Raw genomic sequence first — 18,534 nt, forward strand, 5'->3', positions numbered from 1 at the left:
TTTTTTTTGCCACGAGATAGAAAAAACATGATATTTATGTAAGAATATGATGCCAGCAGATTTCTGACAAGCCCCATTTACATGGTACATTGTTCCACAGGGTGTTTGAGTAGAAAATACAGAAGCACTATACAAACCTACTATTACATTGGAGAAATCATTAGCCTCAAAGGAGTAATAACGGTATGCTATTAAAACCATGAATACATTTTCAATATCTGTAATGAAAAAAAAACTTTATAAATATGTAAATTTCTGTTCAACAAATCCAAAATAAAATGCACTAAAAAACTGATATGTAGACAAAAGTTTATTTACACCATACAACATTTTAAATATTTTATACACAGTTGCAGCAGAGAAAGCTACTCAGAGCTTTCTAGAGAAAACTGCAATAATAAAGATGTGAAATATATTATTCATATAAAAGTGAGATTATTACTTTATTGCATTTAAAGCAATGAAGAATGTAGCTCAACAAACATTCATTTAATGACAAAAACTTTGCTTTTATATTATAAAGTAAAAAGTGTAGTAATGGCCAAACAGACTGTTATAAACTTTAAAAACTGCATAAATATGTACATTGTGCTTCATGGTGAAGTTTTTTGAAAACTAAACCATATGAAGCGGTTACAACATGAATCGTTGCTTGAGGTTTATCTATAAAGATTACCTTACAAATCCATTCCACGGGTACTTACAACACAGGGCAGTCAGGACTGTACACCTGGGCCTCTCTCCACTTGCCTGACCAGGGAGAAGTTACCAAAGCAAACATCACTGACATTTGGCACGTGGAGATGCTGACGTAGGAGAGTCGCATTGTCTGGAGAGAAATGTCAGGCTTCCCAAGTCTTAAGCGTCAGTGCAAATACATTTTGTCTCCAGCGCAGTCCATTTTGATTCTGTTAAACTTCTGTTTGAAAGTCCCCCTCCTGCACGTCCAGAGGCAAACTCAGACATTTCTCCCACTCTGCTGGTCTCAGTTCCAAAGCATCTTTTGCCTCTGTGTCTAAGACATTGATTGTGGTGTAATGTTGGTATTCACTGGGGTTTTTGAAAGTGTCCCATGGATTCTTGTTTGGTGCTGGGTTTTCCTGTCAAGAAGAGAGGGGAAGGGAATCATTTATTTGATGACTTGGATGGCCGCTAGTTGAAATCTCCAGGAAGAGAGCCTGTTTTGAGCTTAATCCAGTTTATGTGGTTCAGAGATGATTGGAAATTGTGGCCAGCTGCAGGAAATGGTTTTGATTTCAGTTTTCTTTCATTGAACAAACTGATGAACACCTTCTTTGAGTTACCCTAAAATGTTCCAGCAATCAAAGGAAGTGAATAGTAATATAACAGGCAATGTAGATAATGTTTTGTTTGGGAGCATCTTGTAAAGTGTCAGGATGGCTATAGGTTCAAGTAGGAAGGAGCATTTACACAAAATGTAGAACACTTACATATTTTGGCAGAATCTTTGGTGAGATTAAAGCAAATTGAGGCTATGTCATAAGGAATGTTGTGTAATATTAAAAACTATAACCCAAACTAGCCTTATATTATAAAATAAAATTTTAGATCTCTATCTTTGCTTAGTTTTTCTTCAAGAAATTACCCGTTTTAGAATATGAAAATGCTACGTGCGATCTATTTTTTTCTGCTGTATATTCTTCACAATTTCCTATACACTTGCATGACACACTACCAAAAATCCTTTCAAAGAGCACAGCTTTTTGGAAGACATATCCGGCAATATAAGGGTTTAAAAAGAAATGTCTATAAGCTATTTCTTCTGAAGTTTCATAGTCCACTCCCTCTAATTACCTAAGATTTAAGATCTGCCTAATTATAACTCTGCCAAGAACTTCGATGTTGTAGGTGCTTGAGAAATGTATGAACAGACATCATTTGTGGTTTTTATATCCTGATATTGGCTAGAAGTTAGCAGTAAAATTGCTTTACTGTAGTAGCCAATATATTGTAAAGTAATTAGCCTCTAATTAAAATAAATAGGTTTATATTAAATAAATTAATACTACAAAAAATTAAAAAAAATGTCATTTAAAGATTTCTATAAAGTGAGGGGCTTTGAACAGGATTTACTACACTGAGTAATATCAAAGACAAGAAGACAATCATGACTGAAATCTCCTTAGGAAGAAGAAAACAGTTCATGGTTGTTGAATCCGTTCCTTACCCCTCCACACACAAATTCTGGCCTTCTACTAACTACAATCAATTAGCAGGGGGAATAGAAAACATGTACCTGAATAATTGTTTGGATTCCACTCAGTAGATTAAACATCATTCTCCAGTATAGTCAAAAGACACAGCTTATAGAAATATTTATAACTAGATTATTTTTCTTTTTTTAAAAATTGATTTATTTTTAACTGGAGGATAATTGCTTTACAATATTGTGTTGGTTTCTGCCATACATCGGCATGAATCAGCCATAGGTATACATAGGTCCCCTTCCTCTTAAACCTCCCTCTAGAACCTCCCACCCCATCCCACCCCTCTAGGTCATCATGGAGCACCGGTCTGAGCTCCTTGCATCATACAGCAAATTCCCACTGGTTATCTGTTTTATATATGGTAATGCGTATATTTCCATTGTATTCTCTCGATTCACCTCACCTTCTCCTTCCCCCACTGTGTCCACAAGTATGTTCTCTATATTTGCATCTCCATTGCTGCCCAGCAAATAGGTTCATCAGTCCCATCTTTCTAGATTCCATATATATGCGTATAAGTAGAAATTACATTATTAAAATTCTCAATATGTTAGCTATTTTCAGCACTTGTTAGCCTTAATCATGAGGACATACAAGAAAAAAAATAGCTAATAGTGAAGATTTAATAAAATGTATAACTTTAAGGCATGTACACAGGGCTGATTCTGATTTAGTCAAATACCCTAATATCTCATGAATTATAGTCCTAGAACTCTACCCTTCTCTCTCTCTTTTCTTTCCCTTTCTCCCTCTTTGCTTCCTTTCAATCCGTGTTTATTTATCAACTGCTCTATGCTGGCATCATATTAGGCACTTGGGAGAGAAAGGCGATACATCCAATATAGAAAAGCACATGGTCCATGAGGGAACACAGATTTAGAGCTCGGTACACACAGGTCCAAATTCCAGTTGCTCCATTCCATATGAATGTGACCTGGAACAACTGACTCCATTTCTCTGAACCTCAACTTTAACATCTGCAAAACAGGTATGCTTTGTCTTTTGGGCCAAAGGATTTAGCAAAAGGTGCAGCTCATCACCTACTTTAAGGGTTGCAAAGATTAAAAAAAAAATGTGGAGAAGCTGAGCATAATATTTGATTTCAATAAATACTCAGTAGATAGTAATTATACTTGTTATAAAGGTGTCAATAGTTAAGTGGAGGTATAAAATATATAGATATAAACACACCTAAATCCAGAAAAAGTACTGTGGGAGTTTGGAGGAGGGTGGAAATACAGCTTCCTTTTGTGGAGAGCACAGAGACCTTTTTGAGGAAAATGACTTTAGGCCTGGCAGAGAAGAATGCGCTTTGTCAGGAAGACATATGAGTGGCTGGAGGTCAGGTGGCTGGAAAAGTATGTGTACTAAGTTCAAATCCAGACAGCGTAGAAATGGGGCCTCTCAGAACACAGACCAATTTATTTCAGTTGTAGTGAAAAAGAATATTAGAAAAAAAAATCAAGCAAAGATGAAAGTCAGATCATAAGAGGCTTTGTCTGCCAGGCTACTTCTCAATTTGGAATTTATTTTGTAGGCAATGAGGAATGGTTGGGCCTTCGGGGGCACTATAGGGATCAGAACAATCAGTCATCAATGGAAGGGTTCAAGGGCAGAAATTCTGCTGAATCAAGCCATGGAGTGGATTTATCCATCTTGGAGGAGGGTTGTCTCAAGGAGCTTTAAGGGAATCCTAAGTTTGACAGAGAGCTAATTAGTTCAATCATAAAAGAAGTCAAAATATGTAAAGTGCTAGTTCATTTGCTTTAAACATGACTTCCACAAATATTGTATATTAATGCATATGTGTAGAATCTAGAAAAATGGTATATATGATCTTATTTGCAAAACAGAAAAAGAGACACAAATGTAGAGAAGAAACATATGGATGCCACAGGGGAAGGGAGGGTGGAAAGAACTGGGAGATTAGAAGTGACATACATACACTATTGATATTATGTATAAAATAACCAGTGAGAGCCTACTGTATAGGAAAGGGGACTCCACTCAGTGTTCTGTGGTGACCTACGTGAGAAGGAAATCTGAAAAAGAGGGGATAGATATGTGTGTGTGCATAGCTGATTCACTTTTCTGTACAGCAGAAACTAACAACATTGTAAAGCAACTATAATAAATATAATTAAGTGTTTCTTCATGTTTAGAATAAGTGTGATTTTCCTTTTATATTTTAAAGATCCAGTACTGCGGATACAGGAAATAAAAAGGCTAATTTTAAACTTTGTCAGGATGTCTTGTTTCTAATTTCAAAGAGTATTGTTGCCTATACACAGCTGATTGAATTTCTGAGTTAGGAATACATTAATGAATGAGGTTCATCTCCTCTGGCATCCTACAGCACTCCCTGCGGAGCTGCGGTTCCCACCACGGCTCAAAAGCGTGTGGATACCCTTGCGTGGAGAAGGACCACCACAGCCAGCAAGCAGGGCAGGAAGCGGGAAGCGGGGGATGGGGGCCACCCATCTTCCTCTATGGTCGGAGGGTGATGGACTGTCATGGAGAGACTGTGACCTGTTCAATGGTCCAAGGAACGATCACCCCTGGAACAGCCTATGGGGGTTACTGAATTCAACAGGGAGAGCCACCTGGACCAGGAAAGCTTTCAATGGAGGCCTGAATCTTGATACAAAATTCAGTTAGAATAAGTTCCTGAATTGATGCAGTTGTATTACATTCATTTGTTTGTTTTTGAGCTCAAGTGTAGAATGGAGATGTACTTAAACTGAAGCACGTGTGATAAAGGACTAATAAACTATAAACTCAATATAAGCCAACATGCATAAGGCTTCCAAAAATGCTAATGTGGTCTTAGGCTGTATAAATAGAAAGAGAACATTCATAGAATAGGAGAATTCAGAGCCACCTGAAACATGCCTGTTTGTTTCCCCAAATTTCCTCGCCAGGGCAGACAGATAAGTAAGACAGGTGGGTAAGTCCCTCCCCGCCTCCATCCATCCTTCTTTTCCCCCTTCACTGATCTTTTCTTCCCTCCCTCTCTTCTTTCTTTCCTTCTTCCAACCTTTTTTTCTGGGGGGAAAGCGAAAGACCCCTATGCCTATTCTGTACGTTGATGGGGCTGTTAACCACACCTATTCCTTGGAGGAGATTCAGGTGCTGTCCTGCCTAGAGGCAGGGAGATAGATAGAGAGGTCTTCTGGTTTCCCTTTTATTCCCCAGATTCTACATAATTACAGTCATTTGCATTGAAAGGCAGGTGTTGTGAGTTAGTAGCCAGAAAAAAAAAAGGAAACAGACTTTATTGAGGTTTGTGTTTTGAAAATCTCTTTCTCCACCCAATTAGGCACTGTTTCATTAGCAACATGCCACTATGAATTATAGGATAATAAATTCACTCACATGTTCCTTATTAATCAAAACGGAATAAGGATGTTTTTTCCCTCTGTTCACATGTATTTAGGACAATAGTGAAGCAGCAATGACAACTATCCTCCCCACTCCTAACCTCCCAAATGATAAATATTTATAAATCTTTTCTAGAAGAGGCAGGCTGCTGCAGAGATGTGCTGTAATTAGGATGCTATTTTGGTTGTCAGGAAACTGAGATACAGATATTTGTGCCATTAATGATTTAATACCCAGACCATACAAGGGGAAATTACAATCATATTATAGCAGTCAGCCAGCTGTATCTGTTGCATAAGTCTTTCAAATTTGTAAGCATAACCTTCTCCTTTTAAAAAGAAAACAAGAACTTTCTTCAATTCATTTCAATGTTAGCTTTCAGGATTTCAAAATGAATAGCTAATGAGTTTAGAGCTAATTTCAATGGTGCAATTTTCATTTTCCTGCTAACTAAAAATTGACAGTTTAATATTTGGTGGTGTTGGGGGGTGGGTAGATGAGAAAGAACACTACATATAGTGTTCTCTGTATGCTTCGTGTTGATGATTCCACATAATGCATGATTCTTGCTGTATGGAGGAAAATAGATTGATATACACAAACTGTTTAGAGACCAGTGACGAGTTAAAGTCTACAATATTTCATTTAACAAATGCAGATTAAACTATTTGACATGTAAGAAATCAAGAGTGGCCATTTATTGATAACTTACTGTGTATGGCCATCATGCTTTTTAGTACTAAGAGGAATACAAGCAAAACACAGAGACACATAAATGCTTCCTCTTGATAAGTGAATAGCATTAATTAGAAAGCCAGGACTAAGACTCATACATGTATGAAAGAATTACTAGCATGAGAAGGTGACCAGAAACACCTCAGAGGATGTGTATTTCAGAACACCAGAGGCTGGGAGGAGGACAGCCAGCCAGGGTGAAGCTGAGAAAAAGTGCCACACTTGGAGAGAAGAGGGTCAGAGGGTGTGCCATCCCAGCTCTAATTCTCAGAGCTGAGTCAGAGAGTTAGCTAGTGGCTGGTAAGGCCCCTCCCGCTTTGGCAAGTGTGAAGATTCAAGGGGCACATTATCAGACTACTTTCTATGCTCAGTTTAGGAGAAAACTAAGCTTCAGAAACTGAGCTGGGTAACTTGCTGAAGCTCAGATAGTTCTTGGCTGAGCTTTCTACTACAGGTCTTCCGCAACTTACCATGGATGAATGGTAAGTTCATTCCCATGAATCTCATCATGGTTGAAAATAGCATACGCTCAAAGTGCATTCAGTACACCTAATCTACTGACCACCATAGCTTAGCCAGGCTTTGTTGTTGTTCGGTCACGAAGTCATATCCAACTCTTTGCGAGCCCAGGGACTGCGGCAGGCTAGGCTTCCCTGTCCTTCACCAGCTCATGTAATTTATGGAACACTGCACTGAAAGTGGAAAACAGGGTGGCTGTCTGGGTACAGAACGGTTGTCAACGTGTGGCTGTTCATCCTTGTGGTCTCAGGGCTGACTGGGAGCTGTGGATCTCTGTCCCTGCCCAGCATCATGGAAGAATACTGGACCACACATCACTAGCCAAGGAACACACCGACACTCAAAATGTAAAGTGTGACTTCTTCTGAATGCACATTGCTTTTGCACTATCATAAAACTGAAATATCTTGTTGAGCTATCATACTGATTTCTAGACCCATGATCCAGTGCTCTCACAAATAATGGCATAGCCTTCTCTGGAGCTCTGACCGTGCCATGCACACAGTAGTTGCCAAATATCATTGTATATGATTAAGTCCTATGCTAGGATTATAGTTAGAAGGACCAAGTGAAGAGAGTGGTCAAAACTAACGAACAAAGCCCCCAGCACTGATGCGTATCCTGAAACTCTGGGGGAAAACCTACCTCTCGAGTTTCAGGTAATAACTCTCTCTCTACAGATAGGTGTGCTTATTATCTATATGTTATATATTTATAATACATCTTATTTATATTATATAGGTTATATACATTACATGTTATGACTTTAAAATGCCAGGCATTCAAATGAAAATATTTAATCAACTCTTTGGAAATTTGAATTAACTGGCTTTTAGCTCTGATAATAAAAAGGCCAGGTGAATCCAGCACATTTATATATATATATAAAACTCATTCTAATTAGCTTATACTTGAGAACATTTGAACTATGAACAAAAAACTTTAAAATTCTGTTATTCCTAATTTGCCTCTGAGTACAATTCAAAGCACCACTGGGGATTTTTTTTTTTCTTTCTATTTTCCATTCTTGTATTCCCAAGACAGCATCAGCACCAATGAAGTGATGTACACTCACCAGACTGCTTGTATTTGGTATATCCCGAAATCTGTCCAAAGTTTGAAATTTCTGATTGAGTTCCTGAAACAGCTCCATGTGCCTCTTCCTTGTATGCATAACCTTCTGCAAAAGAAAGTATGATGGCTCACATTTCTAATCTGATTTATGCATTAAAAAAAGAGATTTAATATTTTATTACACTAATAAGGGAAATCAAGTTTTGCAGGTACTAGGAGGTCCCAGAAGATGCCACAAAGGCAAATGAGCTGCACCAAGCCCTTGTCTTATAGTCAGCACTTCCAGGACATGAAGAATTGGCTTTTTCTTCCACTTACAAGATTAGCAAAAAATAGTTTTCTCTTGTGGGTGAATAAAAATGTAGCAGTCATTTCTGTGTAAGATTTTCATCATTTAAAGTTAAAGCTGTTTTACAAAAATTGCTACAATATAAAGAATGTTTAAAAATTTCAGACTGTAAAGCACCAGAGTCTCTCAGTGTTTGTCATGGGAAATATTACTTTTTATGTTTCATTTCTATGAACACTAAAATCTTGGCTGGCTCTACTAAAGAGGGAGCAAAGTCCCAGGCTATGCCAATTAAGGCTAACTCAAAGCAATAAAGTGTCTGAAATATAATGCTGAACTAAAAATCTTACACTTTCTCTGTGAATAATGATTGAGCTTCACAGAAGGAAAATCTGACCCATAGGTTTCATATATTTGTTTACAAAATGGTACAGAATCTTAACAATTAGAATTCAGAGCATAAATTGTGTGGTTGATGAGCTTCTAAAACCATAGATACAAATACATTAATACTCGTCATCCCCAATTATATACTTTCTTCCAACTTCATCACAACTCAACAAATAGAGTCCGAAATACAAACGACCTTGGGGGAAGTATCATGAGCTGAATCTTTTTCTATTACAGAGCATTTAAAAGAGCACTAACAAAGGAGGGATGGGTAAAAGTTCCCCTGTATTTAAAAGTGTTATTTTAAAGGAGAAAATACCTTCCTCAATTGTGATATTTGAAAGTTTAAAATATCAAAGTTTTGGTGGTTCTCCAAGATTATGCCTTCATGTTTATGTAAGATTTTATAGTCTTTTTAAGCACGGGCTTCATAACTCACCATTTGCTCTTGCAGACTGCGTAGGTATACCATATTCATGTCTGAGCTATGATTTGAACATTTGGTCTATTGTTTTAATTACCAAATATTTTCAAAACTAAGAATTTGTTTTGAAAAAGAAATGCAACTTTGGGGAAAGATTTATAATGCCCAATTTTGTTCTCAAAAGACACATGTGTAGAAAACTTTATCTCCTGGAGAACAAAAAAAGGCAAAAGAAAAATGCAAATGGTATCTTTAACATTTGAAAAAGGCTTGTTCTCTCTTACGCCAACTTTAATTTCTTATATTTAATGAATCTGTGTTTAGGCAATGCTTTGTTTAGCTAATTTTTCTTTTTTCACTAGCCGACTTTAATACGAGAGAAATTCGGCTGTTTTAAGTGTTGCTCTACTGGATTATTTCCACCTCGGCTCCTCTGAGTTCTAGGAGTTTGCTGTTGATGAATCAGGTGGGGAGGATGGGAACATGGCATCATCACTCATGAAAGGAGCATAAACACAGCATGAAGCTGCAGGGTGATTAACTTCTCTTCAGTTCGGGGAGAATACAAGAAACAGATCTGTAGGATTTACAGAGAAACACTGGGCATACACCACTTGACTAGTGATGGCTGATGCAGATTGCTGTGAGGCGAGGATTTGCAAAAGCAACGCAATGGAGGGATTCTGAGGACCAAGTAGCTGGCAAACAACGCCATACATTCTATCCTGAGGGACACAAATATTCCCAGGCAGCAGCTGGTCCTAAGACACTGTCTAAATTATGGGTCTGAGTCACAATGAGTGCTTTAAAACAAAACAAAACAAAAAAACTATAGTTGTCAGTATATTGACTTCGGCTTGAACTACCATATAGTGCTTTTCCTGATAATGAATCTTATCACACAGTTATTTTGTGTTAGGGTGCAGTAGGAGTGATGTCATAGTAACGACATTTCTCTAAAGAGATTCATTCTGTCAGCTAATACATATTCATGACATCACATACTGAGCTAGACACTGGAGTAACAATACTGTGCAAAATCTGGTAGAGTCGCTGCCCTTTTATAGCTTGCACTATAATGGGGGACACACTTCAATCACATAGTTTAATTAGACTATGGTGAGGAAAAACAAGACATGCTGTTATAGGAGTAAGTGATTGGGGAATTTGCTAAGAGAAATCCAAGTGACTCAGATTCCAAAATATTTACATATTTAATTTTTTTTTTTTAATTTGGCCATGCTACATGGCACGTGGTATCTTAGTTTCCTGACCAGGGATTGAAGCCACATCCCCTGCACTGGAAGCATGGAGTCTTAACCACTGGATGGCCAGGGAAGTCCTACATATTCATTTTTAGGTTAAATTCTCAAATCAGTTATTCCTGCATTTTGTTTGTTTTCTTTCTTCTGTTTTATAAAAGGGAATTCCTACTGCAATTTTTAATCTTATGCCCCAATCCCCTTTCCTCAGGGAGATGATTCCTTTCTGAAGAGAACTCATTCTCTTCTAAGATGGTTGATGTTATTGGTATCACTTGCCCGCTCTGAGGTGGCTCTGTGCTGAGTTGGTCTGGGCTGTCTCTTTCCACTCATGTTTTATCTCATGAGAGGGGTCTGACTTTGTATTGGGAAACTGCCAATCAAGGTCCTGACCATCCCCTCCTGAGAGGTGAATTTTTACGTATCCTTCCAACAAAGTTCTCTTTTGTCTATCAGTCAAAGTCACTCTGTCTCTTGCAACCAGATATCTCTAACAGATAAATCATGTTTAATAAAGCCAAGTGTCAAATATATTCCATGGAAAGGAGGATACTGATAGGAGTTTTTAAATCATATGCTCTGATGGAATGAGGAGCACCTTTTTCTGAACCGGGTGGATTTTGAAGAGTTGGATTGTTATGACATTCTTGTGTACATGGTGGGCACCAATCTGATGTAACCAAAGAGTAGTTTATGATGTTCTCCAGAAGCTCATAAAACTACTCTGAACAATAAAGCTCAAGGACCCTGAAATGAATATAAAATCAAATGAAAAATTTAGATGCTGAAATCTGGGCCCCTTCCTACCTAGAAAGATAACTGCAAAAACATCCTCAAACCAGATCATCAGCCTAGTTTGAAACTGACACCTTGTCATGGCCTGAAATCACCATAGCAGTGATGGCCTACTGGTTCCGAGAAGAGTACCACATTATGGTTGCCAAAGGACAGCGCGTGAGTCTCAGTGTGACCTTCCAGGCATGATCATCTTGTTCAAAGACTCAAGTACGTCTTTCCGCTTTTTTAGTGGGGAAAGATCCATTGGCAGTAAAGCCAGCATCACAGTAAATAGTGGGTGGTTTCTAACCCAGTGATGTTCTGGGATAAAAACTTAAGCTGAAGTTTTAGTTGTCACAGGTGATATGAGATTCACCTATTTGCTTAAATATTTAATTATTTGAAGCAATTACACCTTTGATAATTTTCATTACCTAAATAGAGTTTCATACTTATAAATCTTACTGATCCATTTTGATGGCTCTTTCTGAATTTTGCTTTTTTGCTGTTGTTTTTCTTGGGGTTTTTTGGTTTTTTTTCTTTCTGGACTTTTACTGACCTTAGGGTTTATCCATTTACCTTTTTCATTCTTTTTCATTTCTTTTGCAAAGAAATTGATTTCAGTGACAAAACTGCAACTTAAATAAGTGGAGTATTTAAATAGTCAAATATATTCTAATTGGCAACACCACATAAAAATCAGTTCCTTCAGTTATAATGCCTGTCAAATACTACAGGCATCTTTTGCAATAAAGACAAATACTAGACAAAGCTCACTTTCACTTAGATTATTATCACTCAGCCTTTTTTCAAAGCTGTGCTGCTATCCCATTCTAAAAGGACCAGCCACCTAACTGCACAAACGTAGTGTCTCCCAAATAGCTTTTTTAATAGGACTTTTATCCTTCATTTATATCTTTGTAACTCAAGGAAGGTGGTCTTTGTGGCCTTTTAATTGTTGAAATTAGGGGGGAATTGATATGCTGTCAAGCACTTTCATGAAATTTCAGATATTCGAGAAAAATTAGGATGGAAATAAACTTCATGTCTTGAGGTCCTACTATATTCCAGGCAGTCTCCTTGATTAAATGCTTGTCAAAGCTAGTAGTTTTAGATCTGGACAAGCTTGGATTTGGATCTTAGTTCCATGGCTTTCCAGTTGTATGGTAAAAGACAAAAAAACTCAAATCTCCTTAAGCCAGAGTTTCAGTTGTCAGAATAACCTTGTAAGATTGCTTTGAAGATTTAAAAAGGGTTCTAAATCACTTATCACTGGAGCACACAGGTAAGAGCCACTTAAGAAAAGGTGGCTGTATTATCTTTCCTAATCCTCACAATAACACTGGGAGGTAGTGGTCATTACCTCACTTGACTGATTAGGAGATTTAACTTGAGAGGTCAGTAAAGCTTGCAGCTCACACAGGTGGTGGGAAGCTGAATACCGAATCCAAGTGAATTCTCTCTGCATGCTGCTGTTTTAGGTGGACCCCATGGATTCAGGGAGCATCCTTTATCAGACTATCCAAGTTTGTGATGATGCCATCTCATTTTTCAGATGAAGAGGAGATTAAAACATTGAGGGTGGATGAGAGGGCTTCTGTTGAGAGCTCATGAACTCTGTGGATATCAATCACCCTGCAATGGTCTCATAGCAAGCACTGCAATTTTGGCTTGAAGGCTATTCTGCTCATCTTGTTCTCTGAACATCTTGTGGGCAGTGACTTTGAATCCCTGACACCCAGCACAGTGCTTGGCATTCAGCTGGTGCTCCACAGACAGGTACGGAATAAATTAAATGAATGAGGTGTCACAGACACATAGGTAGACAGACACAGAAGGCCATCACCAACCTCGCCTTCTCTCCTTCTGTTTGAAGGTTTTCTTTTCCAAATTCAGAGTCTAGAATTATAGAGTTGGAATCTCTTTAAGTTTGAATTACAGATAAGATAGGTATTACCACTGCATATATTAATTTTTTAGAAATGGAAGGAAGTGGTTAGAAAAAGTTGGAGAATCTCCCAACTATAAACTTTAGACTATGGGGCTGGGAAATCGTGTGCTGTTAGGAATTAGACACCGCTTGGCCTTATAGAGCTCTTCTGCCATTGTCCATATAATTAGTATAAAATTAGGGTTATTTTTCTTCTTCTTGCTGCTTTGAATGTGAGTCTTTAATTCAGCTCTTGCTGCTCCTAAGTTGCTTCAGTCATGTCCGACTCTGTGACCCCTAGACGGCCGCCCACCAGGCTCCCCCGTCCCTGGGATTCTCCAGGCAAGAACACTGGAGTGGGTTGCCATTTCCCTCTCCAATGCATGCATGCATGCCAAGTCGCTTCAGTTGTGTCTGACTCTGTGCAACCCCATGGACAGCTGCTCTCCAGGCTCCTCTGTCCACAGGATTCTCCAGGCAAGAGTACTGGAGTGGATTGCCATTAATTCAGCGTGGGCTGTTGAATACTAGTCTGCAGTGGTGTTAAAACTCATGTGAAGGTAACAACACATACTACAGGAATTAAACTTGATTCTCAAAGTCATATTGTGGGAAGGGGATGATTTAAGTACCTTTCTTTGGTCAGAGTCCCAGTGTACCCATAAGACAGAATCTGTTGACCCTTGAAATGCCTGGCATTACAGTGTCAAATATGTTTCTATCTGAATAAATATGTACCCAGGGCTTAAAAAAACCAGACAAAAAAATGAAAGAGGTGTGTATATATACACACACACACATATATATACATACATGCATACGTGTGTATATGTATATATACATACATACAAATATATCTGAGTGACAATTGCTGTCACTCAGAGTATACTAGCTACAGATAAATAATTTTGCAACAGTAGTTTAAATTTAGTAAGCTAGAAGAGAAGGATATAGCCAAGTTTTCAGTGCACAAACTCTTCCCCCCAAAATATACTGATTGCATAACAAAAGGCACACACGGCTAGGGGTTGGGTCAAAGCACGAAGGGGTCTTTTGTGAATAAGATATTTGTAAGAAATCATGCTTTCAATTTAGAAATTAATATAAATATTTTCTTTTATATCACAGCTTAGCTGTGTTCATAAATGATATAAAATTAGTATAAAATAATATTTTATCTTACTTGACTATGTTCCCCCAAATCGTCCAATAAAATCAAGTGCCCACCAAGACAGGTCACAATTACCCTGGGTCTGTGCTGCCTTGTCCCCTCTGCCAAGTGGGAGAAGCGTGGATTGACTGGGTGTGGGGGCTCACCAGGAACTTCAAAGGAACATTCTAAGGTGTGTTTAAGAGGCTGCATGGTTCCCATGTTAGAATGTGACAAGGTTTATCCCCACATTTTTGCAAGAGAAGATACACAAAAGACACCTCTCTCTATGTATTTTTAACATGGAAATGATAAAAATATATATTACAGTTTCAGGAAGGAAGTTTGTATTCCTAAGAATTCTTTGAGCTTTGTCCTCAATCCAAGACAGACAGTTTAAACCACCTGCCAAATATTTTTAATTTCACATAATAAGAGGCACCTTTATCCCCCAAGTATTAAAATACAATTCATCCTAGCTAAATGTCTCCTTGGCTTCCCTGGATCTGTTTGTGGTACTAGCAGAAGCTCAGGCTCAGACCTGCAGAGCTGTCTTTCTTTGGCTTCCTTGCCCTTTGACCTTGACTCTTCAGTGTCCTTTTAGCCTACCACCTCTGCCCTCCTGGGCTTCCCTGGTGGCTCAGAGGGTAAAGCATCTGCCTGCAATGTGGGAGACTCGGGTTCGATCCCCAGGTCAGGAAGATCCCCTGGAGAAGGAAATGGCAGTCCACTCTAGTACCCTTGCTTGGAAAATCCCGTGGATGGAGGAGCCTGGTGGGATACAGTCCATGGAATCACAAAGAGTCGCACACGACCGAGCAGCTTCACTTCTGCTTTCCAACACCTCTAGGAGGTGGATGCTCGTTTCTTCTTTCCTAGTCTAGTCACTCCCTAGTTTATATTTCAGCTTCCTCCCTCACCACACTACCATCTCTCCTTCCTATTACTGCCACATTCATCTTTCCATAGCCCAAATCAGAACTAAAAAAATTCCTCATTAAAAGTAAACAAAACAAAATACAACAGAAAAAACTCAGGGACTTTTAGTAATGAATTAGGTAAAAATTGTTCCTAAGGTATACAAGCCCTTCACTAGATGGTTTATAAACCGCCTCCTCGGTCTGTTCTTGTCTTCCATACGACCCAGGTTACAGTGAATTTTGACGTGCTTCTTGCTCATTAAACATGCAAGGGCAACCTCCACGCCTTTTCCCCCTCTGGGGATTTCTATCTGACATTACTAGCTCCTTGAATTATACATGACATGGTATCTTCGAAGTCTAATGTGGCTATCATCTTTGAGGTGTTGCCTCCACTCTGGTCCATTTTCTATATTGCTCTCTGTTTCAACTCAGATACAGTGTTTGACCATGTTTTATTAAAGTGGATCAGATTAAAAATTCAAATTTTCATCACTCACTCGACAAACACTTACTGGAGGGTTACGTATGCACTGTACCACCTCTCTGCTTAGAGTTGGGAATACAAACTCAATAGACAGTTTGGTCACAAAACATAGGGTCAATACTACAGTAATTTCTGTATACTTTCTAGAAAGTAAGAATCTATATTCCACAACTTTATGACCAGTTTACTTGCCATGTTCTTTGCTCAATGCTGTCTTGGAGATCGGCACTATGAAACGGCTCCTCCCATGTACGACACTTACCCACAGGGTTTTTGGATATGTGAGTTAAGAGAATGTTGTTATCATGTGTGGATTCTGGGGAGTGAGCGAGGCCTTCACCTGAAGGGAAGATGCTTTTAGGTATCCAGGAGGCAAAGTTTGTCTGGCAGTGGTTTAAATGTCTGAGTTGGCTATTGTGTGGTAAAACTAGCAGGCTCAGGTGGGTGTTATCAGAAAGTTTGACATCAACATTGTTTAATTTATCCAGCCTGAATTAAAACAGGGAGGAGACAACTTGGACTCATCCTCAAGGACTATCCATAGAGAACAGATAGATTGTATTAAAATTTGTCATCATTTAAATGCAGCAACAATTTCTCTGAACACAGTCCATGAAACATCTGTTATATAATTATAGTTGCACATATACTAAGGGGAGTAGTATTAAACCATTCAAATCATGAATCAAAGACATTTTCTGGCAAAACCTGACACCAACAGAAGTCATGCAAGAACCAAAGTAATTAAAGAGCACAAGAAAATATCCAGAGTTGCAGTGTTGCAACTTTTTGTTATCTTTTTGTTATCAGCAGATGTTTTCATAATACCCTGGTTATATGTTGGAATCCAAAGCACAGGAAGAAAGATCAGCTTAAGGAGTCTGTTACCAGTTGCCACAGAGAAAATTTTTAAAAAGAACAGTTTTTCTAATTTTCCAAAGGACACAGATTTCTTTTCAGTGCTGGCAATTACATAACTTTAGATGGTTGCATTGAGGCTTAATTTTAGATCTAGATTTTTACTGTATTTTATCAGTGATGCCTAGTGGGTTAATCTCACTTCTTCCCTTCCCCCTACTAATAACTAACTGCTTTCAGGAATATGTGTATACACACACACACACACACACACATATATGTATAAATATATACACATGTATACATATATCAGGAACATATACATATACAGGATGATCCTCTCTTTTGGCTACCTGAAGAATTAATAGGAAAAAACCCTAAAATATCTGTTCCTTAAAAGGTACTAAAGAATCTAAAAGTGAAGAGTTTTGCTTATTTTCTCTTTGAATTTACAGTCTTGATACTTATATCTTAAAATTTAGGCTATAATGAAATATTTGTCCTGTGCCAGTTTAATATTGATGCAATTGAGCCACATCATTACTAAAATGTGCCATATCATCATTGAGGTCAGACTCATCATCACTATTTTGTATCTTGTACAAATTCTACTAAAATATGTCTTTAAAAAATCTAATTCTCCTTAGACTCTATTCAAGGTAAACTCTGGGCTTGCTCACCACTGTAGTAAACAGAAACTTCCATCTCCCTTTTGACACTTGATATGCATTGCTGGGTTACAATATTCATCTACATAAATGAAATGATGGAATTATGAATTTCCATGTTCTGGGAGGCTTCTAAAATTTTAGGATATCAGCTAAGAGTATTAAGTTCTATGTAGGCATCACAACAGTACAAATATGCTGGAAAAATTGATAATGCTTTCTATCCAATTATGTCAGCAGGCTATGAATCATATCCAATTATCAAGATGCATAAGTGCATTTTATGTGATGCTCAAACATCATTAATTTTGTGCTTAGCACAAGCTGCTCAAATGGTATGATTTCAGTAATTTCTAGCATCAATATTACAGCATCAATATAAATTCAATGCAAATCGGAAAATGAACATCTTCATCTTGTTTATATCTGTGAAAAAGCATTTACCAAACAGAGGAGCACGTTGAAACAACACTTGCTATTGGAAAAACGAGTCTGGAATGTACCACAGGGAGCCTGAGTCTGGCAAGTCAGTCCCAAGGAAACCTAGCTACCCAGCCAAAGACCCCTCACAGGTACTCTTCACATCATCACTGAAGTAGAACAAACATGACCATTTTAAATATGAAAAATATTTAGAATATCAAGAAACCAAAATTCTTGCTTCCCAACAAACTGAGGGATTTAAACAAATTGACCAGATTCAACTCTCACCATAAATAGCCCACATGTCTTAGCATTATGAAATGGAATCTTTAATTGTATGTAATATCTCAGACTCAGCACACATTTAAAGCAATCAGAACTTACATTTTTTCTCTAAAACTAGTTATACATTATGGATTTTAATGAAAAACATGACTCCTCGTTTTAATTAAAAAACGTAGAACTCTTACATAGCTGCACAGACTAATATGCTTAAGTAATTATACACCAATTTCAAATTCAAATAATTAAAGTTGAAACAAAAATAATTCTTAGACACTTACCTCAAAGTCAAGGTCTGAATATCGTGATTTTCTTCTCTGTTAGATATTTTTTAAAAAGAGAAAAACCAAAAAAGTTATATTTAGTATTAAAATAAAAATGATTATTTTCAATAAGATAATCCTGTTTCTTTGTGATATAAACACTTCCTTCACAAAAGAATCTCAACATTTTTATGATCTCAAACTATGCCATCCACATTATTCCATTTTCACTTTGGATTTCCTTTAAAATTGGAGAATATAAATTTATAATATATTCCTTATCTTGGCCTCAAGTCTTTTTTTTTTTTCAATACAGAGAAATTTTTAAGGGGAAATTCACTTAAAAAGTTCAATCTTGAAGGAGACTTTAGGCCTGCTACAGCAAAACTACTTTACAGACACAAAGGATTCAAAGCTGTGGAGGAAAGGCATCCAGTCATCTCAACACTTTCCAGCCATCACCCCCTCAACCTT

The 18,534-nt window shown here is 37.7% G+C and overlaps 1 protein-coding gene across 1 annotated transcript in view; it reads right to left on the bottom strand.

Moving 5' to 3' along the window:
* Positions 1 to 436: 436 nt before the first annotated feature.
* Positions 437 to 18,534, bottom strand: part of BAI3 (brain-specific angiogenesis inhibitor 3) — an 880,973-nt gene continuing 862,875 nt past the window's right edge. Inside the window, exons 29-31 of the mRNA XM_010848504.1 lie at positions 18,079 to 18,114; positions 7,939 to 8,043; positions 437 to 1,100 (exon numbers count right to left, since the gene is read on the bottom strand). Coding sequence (XP_010846806.1) covers positions 912 to 1,100; positions 7,939 to 8,043; positions 18,079 to 18,114 — 330 coding nt within the window. The 3' untranslated portion in view covers positions 437 to 911. The remainder of the gene's footprint in view (positions 1,101 to 7,938; positions 8,044 to 18,078; positions 18,115 to 18,534) is intronic.

The sequence above is a fragment of the Bison bison genome, unplaced genomic scaffold (assembly GCF_000754665.1).
Source record: "Bison bison bison isolate TAMUID 2011002044 unplaced genomic scaffold, Bison_UMD1.0 scf7180017864268, whole genome shotgun sequence".
NCBI lineage: Eukaryota > Metazoa > Chordata > Mammalia > Artiodactyla > Bovidae > Bison > Bison bison.